We start from the raw sequence: 11771 nt of genomic DNA, 5'->3' as shown, positions 1-11771 counted from the left end.
AAAATACAAAACACGTACTCTGGTCTCTTGATATTCACCATCTAATACAGAGAAGTGGCAAGAGCTTTTCAAAGGATACAGACATGCAGTCATTAACACACAACCACTCACTGATGCGTTTTTCATCCAGCATGGGGCCAGGAGAGTCCATGTTAAGGAGTGCCTCAGCAGCCTCGATAGTTTCAATCGTTTCATCCCCATTGTGACAGGAAGCTTCGACTACGAGACGTGTAAAGAGAGAGAATTAGCTACAAGACATCTGTTGTTCTAAAATGCATAAATTCCTATCTCTTGAACCAGGATACATCACTTAATACTTTGGTTTACACCCTTACTTTGTATCAACATATAAAATCTATACTGAAAATGACCAGGGCAGGGAGTGTATAGCGCAAGTGGTAGAGCACGTGCTTAGCATGCACGAGGTCCTGGGTTCAATCCCCAGTACCTCCATTAAAAAAAAAATAACAACAAATAAAAAAATAGACCTAATGACCTCCCCACCTAAATAAATAAATAAAAATAAATAAAAATAAAAATAAATAAAATGACTACATTTCTCACTGAATTCTGCAAGATGTGGGGTTTTCGTCAAAAACAACAACAACAAAAAACCTCTGCAAGATGCTGGGAGGTAAAAGAGTAAGCAAAATAGAACTCATACTCTAAAAGCCCTATCATTTCTCTGATAATCCTTGTATTTTCAAGATAAACTAAGATGTCACTGGGCAGGTCATGCTGTTGACTCCACAGTATAAAATGACTGGGTTGATAAGACTAGGTCCCCTTCAGCTCTAATGCTGATTCCAATACTCTTAGTTCACTCATAGGAATGGACACAGGTCTCTGTTAACTTCTGACTCCTCTTCTGCTCCTCTATAATTAGTAAATTGCCACCATTTCCAAAAGTTTTACTTGTAGTCACATTATTAGCATCTAAACACTTCTTGATAATTACTGTATTCTGGTACCTTTCTTCTCCAGTGTGGACAACAGAACACCAATTCCCCTACTCTGAACTGTGCCTAGTCCAACTTCTTTTAATGTTCTTTAAAAATACTGAAATATAAATGAAGTACATGCTAGACACTCAACACTTCCCAGCATTTCAGACAGATGTCCAAAATATCTGTACAGTGAATTCCTTGGATGGCTTTTAGCCCTTCACCTCTACGATCAGCACCAAGAAACCAAATAAAGAGCTACCAACACTCTCTCTTCATGGATAAGTTTGAGTTTCCTGAATGTGGTATTTATCATCCATAATCCTTATACTAACTTTCTGTATCTTCCTCTCAGTATTTGTGACAAAATTAAACATGTTTATTTTAAAAGTTTGAATATATATATATATATAAACATGATTTTCAGATTCAGGGTTGGACTGACAACGAACAAAACTGACTGTTAGTCAATGAATGTAAGCCTTTTAATTTTATACAGGGTTAAAAAGTAAACATAAACATAGTACTTGAAGCAAAAGTTCTTTCTTCTCAATCAAGTGGATGAAAGTTATCATTTACACATTGTCCTCTCCCTATTTCTAGTCAATCCAGAGAAGGAACAAAATCATTTTCCTTCACATTTTTAGGACTATAACCAGATTTCTAAGAAATTATAGCTCTTTGAAATTTACCTTAACTTTCCATTAGAATATTATAACATTTATTTTCCTAAATATTTCCTAAACAATTCACACTCTCTTTAGACTGAAGATTTCCAAGAACCTAAAAACTCTTCCACTGACTCCGAATTTCTAATCAGCAAAAATACTGAACATCCCTCCTAAATAAGTGTACGAGGAAATATGGAAGATACAATAGCGTAAGACACGACCTTTCTCCTTATTTATTGGTAACCGATACTCAGATACTGTCTAAGAAATAACAAAGTGATCTGTTTTATGGTCCAGAAGAGACTGACTACAGGTACTGTATATCACTGTAAGTTAAGAAGGCTTTCTGAAGAGATGGGCTAAGGCTAAATCATTTCAAACAGCTAGGATTTAAATACTTTAAGAGGAAGAGAGAAAAATTAAAGCAAGAATAATAGGAGAAGCAAGGGCATGAGAGTAAGCATTATGCATTTAAAGAAAATGAGATAATCAGTCTATGCAGTTAGAAAACAAAAATGTGTAACTGCTAAAGATTATTATAATAATAGCAGATTAGTTAATTCACTTTATAAATTGATTAATTTGGCTGACTGCCTTCCCAAGGGAGGAATCCCACAATGGGAATGGAAGGAAGGCATGGACTACCGAAGGAGCAGAGAGCTGGGACAACTCCTGAATGATGCATACAAAGAAGTCGGGGACCTCAGGTCATACGCTAGTCAGCTCCTCTCAATTAAGAACGAAGAACACTTTCTCCCATAGAACAGTGGTCACCACTGGGAGTCCCCACAACCTGCCCAGCCAGAAGAGAAGCTCCTTCTTTCAGATACGAAAGATGTATCTGCAGAATTCCAAACTTCTGGGCTCAATTCTCTCAGCAAGCATCTTTGAACCCAAACATCTACAGGTCACAGGGAGGTCAAGGAACAGGAAGACAGTCAATATGAAGAGGCAAGGATTTTGATCTAGCTGGGCTTCTTCTAGATCAAACAAGGGTTGAACAGCAATTCAACACTTATGAAGTCTTCCTTTTTCAAAGACTTTAAACTTTTCCTCTTAAAGCCAGCACTCATATTTCTGGGTTACTATAAAAGGTACTTTAGAGAGCTTGAATAGATTTTTGACTAGTGCCTCACTTCTAAAAATATGTGTCCTTTTCATTTCCATATCAAGATGCACAAAACCTCACTAGAAGACTTTTAATAGTCTTCCTAATAAGGAAACTGTTTCCCTTAATTATAATGAAAATAAGTCAATTACATTTTAATTATATATTCTATTAAAAACAAATGCTTAAAAGTCCAATTCCTCCACAGTAGTTAAAACCAGAAAGGATAAATACCTCAAAAAGTCTAGCAAAATGATTAAAACAGGGCATGGCATTGTAACACTTCCTATTAAAAACTTAAGCTTCCTATTGAAAATCTTGTAGATTTAAGGCAAAGTTAAAAAAAAAAAAAAAGCATATTGCTCCTGTGTCAAGGCTTTCAAATTCTAAGAATTGAAGAAAATATCCTTCTTAAATTTAATTTAAAAAAAATAAGGCAAACATGGCACAGATAACTAAATAATTTCTATAATTCCAGATATTCATTTACATGAATAAGTTTTATAAAATATTTTAAAGTCTTCTGGATAGATGAAAATGATAAAATTAGTATGTGTAATAATTTAGCTGCCTATCAATTTAGCAAAAACAAGGAGAATTTCAAATCACTTCTTTGTTGAGCTTTTTATAATGAAAATTTCAAACATGTATAGAAGTAGAGAAAGTAATATAATGAACTGAATGTACCCAAGGGCCCAGCTTCTATACTTAAAAACAGCCACTCTTCCTTAATCTATACTCCCCAGCCCAACATACGCAGGGTTATTTTACATTGAATCCCAGACAGCCTATCATTCAATTTTAAAAGTTCATTAGTCTTTAAATCAGATATCCATTTAATACTGAAACTTCTCTGTCTCAGGTGTTTTAAAAATTTCGTTTGTTCAAATCAGATTTCAAAGTTCATGCATTATGTTTGGTGGTATGTACCTTTCTTCCTATGTTTTTTTTCTTTTTGTTGTTTATCTTGGGAGAAGTACGGTCATCTCTGTAGTTTCCCACATTTTAGACTTTGCTGATTACATCTCTGTGGTGTCACTTACCATATGCCTCCCCCTCATGTATTTCCTGTAAACCCGTAGTTGTATCTAGAAGATTGATTTGATTCACATTCAATTTTTTGGCACGAATACTTCAAAGGTAATGTTATGTAACTCTGTATTCTCTGCGTACTATACTGGAGACCCTATGTGATCCTATGTATTCTGTGTATTCTTGTGTATTCTTTTCTCTCGAAGGTAACTGGTCTTCTTTTAGTACTGTCAGGACTGAGAACCACATATGATGTGTGATTAGTTTAAGTTGTTGATCTGTTAAGTTTATACACATTTTATCAAGCCTGCATTTTTACTCCCCATTGAGATAAGTCAATGAAAAAAATAAAAGTGTTTTGATGAACACGAAAATTTGAAATCAGGGTTACAGATGACAGCTGCCATCTAATAGAAGCCTCAATTCCAGAAAAATAGTTCAATCTTTTCATTATTGAAAATTTCAAACAGAATCAAAATTATGGGAAACAGTGTAATGAATTCTCACATATCCATTTTCATCATCACTCTTTATCAACATATGATCAATCTTCTTTCATTCATACTCCACTTACTGCCCAAGGCCCCCCTCACACATGCCTTGTCGCCCAGGATTATTTTGAATGAATCCATGACATCATATTTTATCTGTAAATATTTGAGCATAGGCATCTAAAAGATAAGAATCTAACATAATGCTATTATCATGTCTAAACATATTAACAATATTCCTTAACATCATCTGAAGTCTTACCTATGTCTCATAATTACAGTTTATAAACTGTTCTATCCCCATCACCATCTTCCTTGTAGTTTCTCAAAAATGCAGTACTCTCCCCTCCCCTCCTCTGGACTAAGGAAGGCTACAAGGTCCTTTCATTTCTCAAGATGTGACTCAAACAAGTATGGAAGAGTTAAACAACAGCTCGAATTGCAAGAGAGAAGAAACATGCAAATAGTAAATCTGACTTTCAACATACGGCTTATTTTCTGGACCCATTCCATATCAGTTCTCTTTTCCAGGAAGGAAGGAGCTTGTCTGTATCTTGTCATCGGCTACCTTTAAGTCTAAGCCCAAGAGAGTGCAGTACTGAAAGGAAGAAGTAATTTCTTCTACTAAAGATCCAGGATCTGCTTTCCTAGTCACTATTTCTTCTCTGAGAACCAGTATCTTCCTTGATTACTAAAACAGGAATAAACACCCCTTCAGGGAGACCCTGGTTCCCAACCCACAGAGAGTGTAGCCTTACCCTAAGGCATCAAGAAGGTAGATCAGAATACACTGCAAAAACCCCATTAGGAACACAACACTTATGTGCATAGTGGTGGTCATTCTGTTATACAAAACACAAAGATCACAGTCAGCAATGAGTAGAAACTTCTAATCTGATTAATCTAATTCCCTTACTGATAAAGGAGACACAAGTCTAGATTTATCAAAAACTTTCACTGGGTTGTTCTGACCAAATAATGTCAATATATAAGAACACGCTTTGTAAAAAATAAGAGGACAATACAAAAACTAAGTGTTCTTGGTCAATGTTATTGATGGGGGCTCAGTCAGTTGGTGTGTGACCTTAGGCAAGTCATTTAATTTAACTTCTCTAATTTCAGTCTTCTTTTTCTGAGAATTAAATGAGATAATGTACTTTAAAAAATCAACTATGCTAATATGACATCAGGAAGGAGACAATGCCATTCTGGTGTTATTTTTGCTCAAATGCATTATCTCATTCCAATCATGAGAAAACATCACAGAAATAAAATTGAGGGTAAGCCAGAAAGAGAAAGAAAAATACCATATGAGATCGCTCATATGTGGAATCTGAAAAAAAAAAAAAAGAACATAAAGACAAAACAGAAACAGATTCATAGACACAGAATACAAACTTGTGGTTGCCAAGGGAGCAGGGGGTGGAAAGGGACAGACTGGGATTTCAAAATTTGTAGATACTGACAGGTATATGCAGAATAGATAAACAAGATTATACTGTATAGCACAAGGAAATATATACAAGATCTTGTGGTAGCTCAGAGCAAAAAAGAAATGTGACAATGAATATATGTATGTTCATGTATAAGTGAAAAGTTGTGCTCTACACTGGAATTTGACATAACATTGTAAAATGACTATAACTCAATAAAAAAGTTACAAAATAACAAAACTTGAAAAAAATAAAATTAAATAAAAAAATAAAAGTTCCTTGTACAAAATAATGTTCATTGTATATTGTGGGAAAAAAAGGAAATAAAATTGAGGGACATTCTATAATATCTGGCTGGTACTCCTCAAAAATGTTAACGTTATGAGAGATAAGGGAAGACAGAGGAACTGTCACAAACTGGAAGAGACTAGGAAAAAAAACCAACTCACTGCAATGTGAGAGTCTGAATAGGATCCTGGAGCAGAAGACGGATATTAGTGTAAAAATGGGTGGAACACAAATAAAGTCTAGGCTTAGTTGATGGTAATGTGACTAATGTTAATTTCCGGTTTTTAGCGTAAGAATAAATATTCAAATAACCTTTGCTTCCCAAATAATTTTCTCAAGTACCTCCAACATCTCTGGCCAAGATATATGGATGTAAATGTATAAAAATAAAAATAAATGCATGTACCAGGTTCTAAAACGAATGAAAAAGTACTACTGCTGCCTCAACACTTACATAGAGAAATCTTCAGTATGAGATATTCTCCTAGTTCCAACTGAACAAATCTCGAACTCCAGCACCTTACCCTACATTTGGAGCCCAGCCTCCTATTTTGCTCCCTGCAGTAGCAGTAACAAAAGAACATTCCTACCATCTGCCCTACGAACAACTTCTCATTGTTATCACGAATTCAGAGCTGGGCCTACAAACAGTGCTCAGTGAAGACTCGATGAGTTGAGTTGGTTTGGTTCCTCTTACTCGCCTCCTAGTCTGTCACACTCACCTCCACATGTTCAGGGGAGAAGAAGGGGGAGGCGAGAGCACTCAGAAGCACAGGCAGATGAGAAGGACAATGTCATTTCCTTCCCCCTGCAGGACTCCAGCCCCTGCTGGTGATGGAGTTACTCAAGACCACATCAGGGACTTTGTACACCCCCCAAATCACAGCGCCACGCCTATGCTGAAGGAAGGTGCTGCTGGAGGCACACACACCTGTGAGGGTGATGTCATCGTCATCTTCATCTATGATTTCCTCTTCGGCGACATCCAGGGAGCTCTCGGTAATCATGTCATTGGGCTCCTCCACACAGGCGAGACCCGCATAGCTATTGAGAATATCAGCACCAGGAACGTGTTCCACAATTACGGCAGGAAACACAGCTGGGTCACCAAGCTGGAAGGTGGGAAGAGGGGAAAGATTAACAACGTTTTGCTTTTGTGAAATACAACCCAAATTATTTTATACTGGGCATCAATTCAGTTTTCACATCATCAGCTACTTGCACCTTGACAATCCTTCTAGGCTACAGAGAATATAAACCTACTAAAACCAAATAAACTCTCATTATCAACTTGGGTCTCAACAACTAAGTTTTTACTGGGAAGTTCTACAAAAGTAGATTTTTAAAGCACATTAAGCTTAAAAAAACTAATATAATCAATGCATAAGAAGCGGCATACAAGTGAAACACACAATTAAATAAAACTTCAACAAAAGTTTCTTTGACAGAAAAAAAATCTGTGAGCTTTATAAATACTTCTGTCACTTGGCACACAGGCCGTGTGAAAATCAACTTTCATTTTCTATCTAGTTATAAGATCATGGACCTTTACTACTAGAAAGACCCTTAAAACTTAATCTAGTCCAGCCATCTCATTTTACACATGAGGAAACTGACCCAGAAAGGGTTTTTAACAGCCTATTCAAAAATCAGCTGATTAGTCATGAAAAAATTCAATGTTAAAAGTGAAAAACAAAAAGTTCTTTGAATGTGTCTGATATAAGAATACATGAATTGTAATACTATGTAATAATAAGGGCTATTTATAAAATACTTTTCAAATATAGTAAAAATGCTATTACTTACCAACTTGGTTTATATTGCTTTACTTGTATTATAAAGGTATTATTCATTTGCTACACTTTCTTATTAACATTTCTCTGCAAATCATCCCCTAAACCACTGATATGCACTAAACAGTCCATTGATGCAAAAAAAAAAATCCACTAGTGACAGATGTCATTAAGTTACTATCGCTTTTACTTTAAAATTTTAAAAAGTCTTATTTGAAGAAGTTGGAAAAGTAGTACAAAGAATTCTCCTACAACCTTTATCCATATTCCCCAAATTTGGACACTTAATCATGTCTATCATCCTCTTTCTATATTATTATTTCTATATCTAGTTTTTCTGACTTATTTGAAAGTGGCAGACACACTGCTCCTTTAATCCTAAATACTTAAGTCTTTGCTTTCTAAATATATGAATATTATCTTACATAAAGATAGTACAATTATCAAAACCAGTAAAGTAACATTGCTATAGTACTATTATTTAACCTAGACTTTATTCAAATTTCTCCAACTGTCTCATTAATGTCTTTTTTTTTAATGAAAAAAAATATTTTTTGAGGTCCAGATCCAACCTAGGACCATAAGTTTCACTTAATAAATATCATGTTTCTTCATGACAATTCTTTTAATTTGTAATAACTTCTTCTCCTTTAATCTGGACTTTTTCAGTTTTTGTTTATCTTTCATGATCTTGGCACTTTTGCACAGTACAGGCCATTTGTTTTAAAATGTCCCCCAATTTTGGTTTGTGTGTTACTAACTTGTGATTGGATTCAGTCTGCATTTTTGGCAAGAATACAAAAAAAGTAATGTTATGTCCTTTCAAATACATCTTATCAGGAGGTCCAAAATACCAACTTGTCCCATTACTAGTGGCATTAACTCTGATCACTTAGGGTGGTGTCTACCAGGTTTCTCCACTAAGAAGTTACTATTTTTCCTTTTGTAATTAATAAGTATCTTGTGGGAAGACAGCTCATGTAAAGATTCTGTTTCTTAAAATACATATATTGAAAACATTATTTATGATTTCATTATAATTAAGTGACCTCAATCTTTTAAAATTAATGTTTGTAGCAGTATACACTGAGGTTAACTACTACTTCTATTACAAGAATTAATTTATCTAAATTGAATATATGATATCATAGTTACTAAACAGATACTACCTGTGCCTTCAAGAATGCTATATTCTGAATTTATAAGTAATAATATTAAAACATATTCGGATTGTTTTATTTCAAAATGTTTCTCCCTATTTAAGAAAAGAGGAAGTCAGAAGTAACTGGCCCTCCAAATTTTAAGACAGAAAGTAAGAGGCTCAAACATTACACAGTAAAACATGTACACACACAGAGGCAATAAAGAAAGTATCATATAAAGCGTCCAAAGTATAGTCGTTAGCCATGCCTTTCTCTTTTTTGAATGAATGCTGGCCAAGCGACCCAACCCAGCGTGAACATGTGCTTGTTAAAGTATGTCTCCTTCCCCTCTCTCTCAAGAGCTAAAGTTAAGCTCCTGTCTTCTAGGACAAGGCCGAGCCCAGACTGAGTTAATTCTCACCATCTCCTTTTTTGCCTGGTCCGCCCTATGTACCAGGTAAGAACAGGGCTTATCATCTCCATTGGCAGATGAAGAATTAGGTTAAGAAATTTATCTGAATTTATATAGTCCCCAAGCTTCCGAGAATGACACATACTTTTTGCTACTTTCTCCCTTATCCTCTTCTCTTACCCTCTAAGTGGACTGGACATGATAACTCTATTCTCCAGATGTACAGGTCTTAGGAACACCTTGTCATATACCACTATTATCAATGCTGCTTCTGCCTCAGTGCCCCTCTCCAGAAGCAACCATTGCCGCCAATTTCTTTGTTCCCTAGCAGAGACAGTCTATGTATAAACAAGCATATTCTAATTTGCTTTAAACAATCGTTTTTGATTTCGTTCACATTTTTAAATAATGTAAAAACTATTAAGAAAAATTTCAAACACAAAAGTAGAGAGAAAAAAATAGTTTCCACTGAAGCAAAAGTTTACTTCAGAATGAAAAGGGACACGTGGTTCTGTGATTTAGAGGCAACGTGTTGTAAAAACGAAAACCGAGAACCGAGGTCTTCCCCAATCCTACTGTCGTGATCTTATTTTCCTCACTTTAAATGAAAGAACACCAGCTGATCCTAAGGGCACTTCCAGATATTTTGTTTTGTTATGATATATTTTAAAGTCACAGATTTAAAAACTGCCATTTATAACATTACAGAAGAGATTATTCATTCTTACGGACTAAACGGGGGGTGGGGAGTCACATGCACTGTGCTCATGTACCTGCTGGCTTTGCTACTGTTATTAGCTAGTGTTTATTAGCACTTAATACACACCAGGCATTCTGCTCATTGTTTTACATGGGTTTCCACCTTATTTAATCATTACAACGTCCAATATGAGAGAAACATTAGATTACCTATTTTACACATGGGAAAATGGAGTCTCAAGGGGAAGGAAGAAAATTTACTCTAAGTGGTAGAATCTTAACTTAAACTGACTCCAGAGTCCATGTTCCTCACGCGCCCACTTACAGTCAGCCTTAAACACGGAAAGCCTTAAACATTTTGTTTTGTTTGCATATTTACTTAGCTCTGTTTAGAAAAACAACAGAGGGGGAGCTGTGTTCGCTGTATGACTTTCAATATTATTTATTGCAGGGCTTCTTCAATCCGAATCTATTATAAACTATCTTGTGGGCACAGTCAGTTCCTCTTGGTCCCCAAGGACTTCCCAAGATCACACCCAATTTAGTCATATTATCTTCTCCTTCTAAGATACTTGCTTCTCTTATGAAACACATGGGCCATTCTTTTCAAGTCCATTGAGACGTATAATCAAAATTGTTCATCTCTAATTTCTCCAGGGTGCTATTTCATATATAATAAACAGACCAACTTTGAATCTTAGGTAACAAGCCTAAATCTATATATACAAAATACATCTAGGAAACCCCTCTCAGGAGACTAGAAAGATTCCCCCACTATTACCATTAACAGAAGGAAAATACATACTTCAGAAACTCTAGTTGCTGATAGAGGTGTATGATAAACTCCAGCTGTATAAATTGATGGACTAGCAACTAAGTCATCAAGAACCTAAAAACCTCATAACCACTTATCCTAAAATTCCTTATAGAGAAAATGGTTCCCAGTCTCTTAACTGAAGAAATGACAAAATTTCAAATGCTGAACTTCCCTCGGTTTAAAATTTTTAAATAAATAAACTATTGGGACTTGTTTGCTAGGATTGCTATAGTACAGTGCCACAGGCTAGTGGCTCAAACAACAGAAATGTATTGTGTCTCCATTCTAGAGGCTATGTATCTGAATTAAGGTGTTGGCAGGGCTGGTGCCTTCTGGAGGCTGTAAGGGAAAGACCTGTTTCAGGCTTCTCTCCCTGGCTTGTGGATGGCCGTCTTCATGCTCACATGCTGTTCTCTCTGTATGTGTCTGTGTCCAAGTTTTCTCTTCTTAAAAGGACACTAATCGTATTGGATCAGGGGCCTACTCTATTCCAGTACAACCTCACATTAACTAATTATATCTACAACGACCCTATTTCCAAGTAAGGTCACATTCTGAGATACCAGGGGTTGGGACTTTAACATACAAATTTGGGGAGGTGAAGAAGCAATTCAGTCTTTAATAGGACTCAATTTAATTTAGCTTTAAGAGTCTCATTTGACAACTAGGTCCTTCTACTTTAAATAACTTCCACAACTTTTGGCTATATATATATATATATATATATATATATATATATATATATATATTCTTGTTACTATTCCTCAATTAAGATTAGATATCATTCCTCAAGTCTCTTTGCTGAAGACCATCAAACTTTTTTTTAAACATTTTTTTATTGATTTATAATCATTATTTGACACAACATTGTAAAATGATTATAAGACCATCAAACTTTATCCATCAAAGTTTTTTTTTTAAACATCATTTCAACCAGACTT

The 11771-nt window shown here is 35.3% G+C and overlaps 1 protein-coding gene across 4 annotated transcripts in view; it reads right to left on the bottom strand.

The window, feature by feature from the left end:
• ELF1 (E74 like ETS transcription factor 1) overlaps window positions 1–11771 on the bottom strand; it is a 91375-nt gene that overhangs the window by 14291 nt on the left and 65313 nt on the right. For all 4 annotated transcript variants that reach the window (XM_072976333.1, XM_072976335.1, XM_015248963.3 and 1 more), the window contains 2 exons: window positions 6899–7079; window positions 112–219 (listed from right to left, as the gene is read on the bottom strand). In XM_072976333.1, the coding sequence (XP_072832434.1) occupies window positions 112–219; window positions 6899–7079 (289 nt within the window). The remainder of the gene's footprint in view (window positions 1–111; window positions 220–6898; window positions 7080–11771) is intronic.

The sequence above is a fragment of the Vicugna pacos genome, chromosome 14, assembly GCF_048564905.1.
Source record: "Vicugna pacos chromosome 14, VicPac4, whole genome shotgun sequence".
Taxonomy (NCBI): domain Eukaryota; kingdom Metazoa; phylum Chordata; class Mammalia; order Artiodactyla; family Camelidae; genus Vicugna; species Vicugna pacos.
This window is presented reverse-complemented; position numbering and strand designations above follow the sequence as displayed.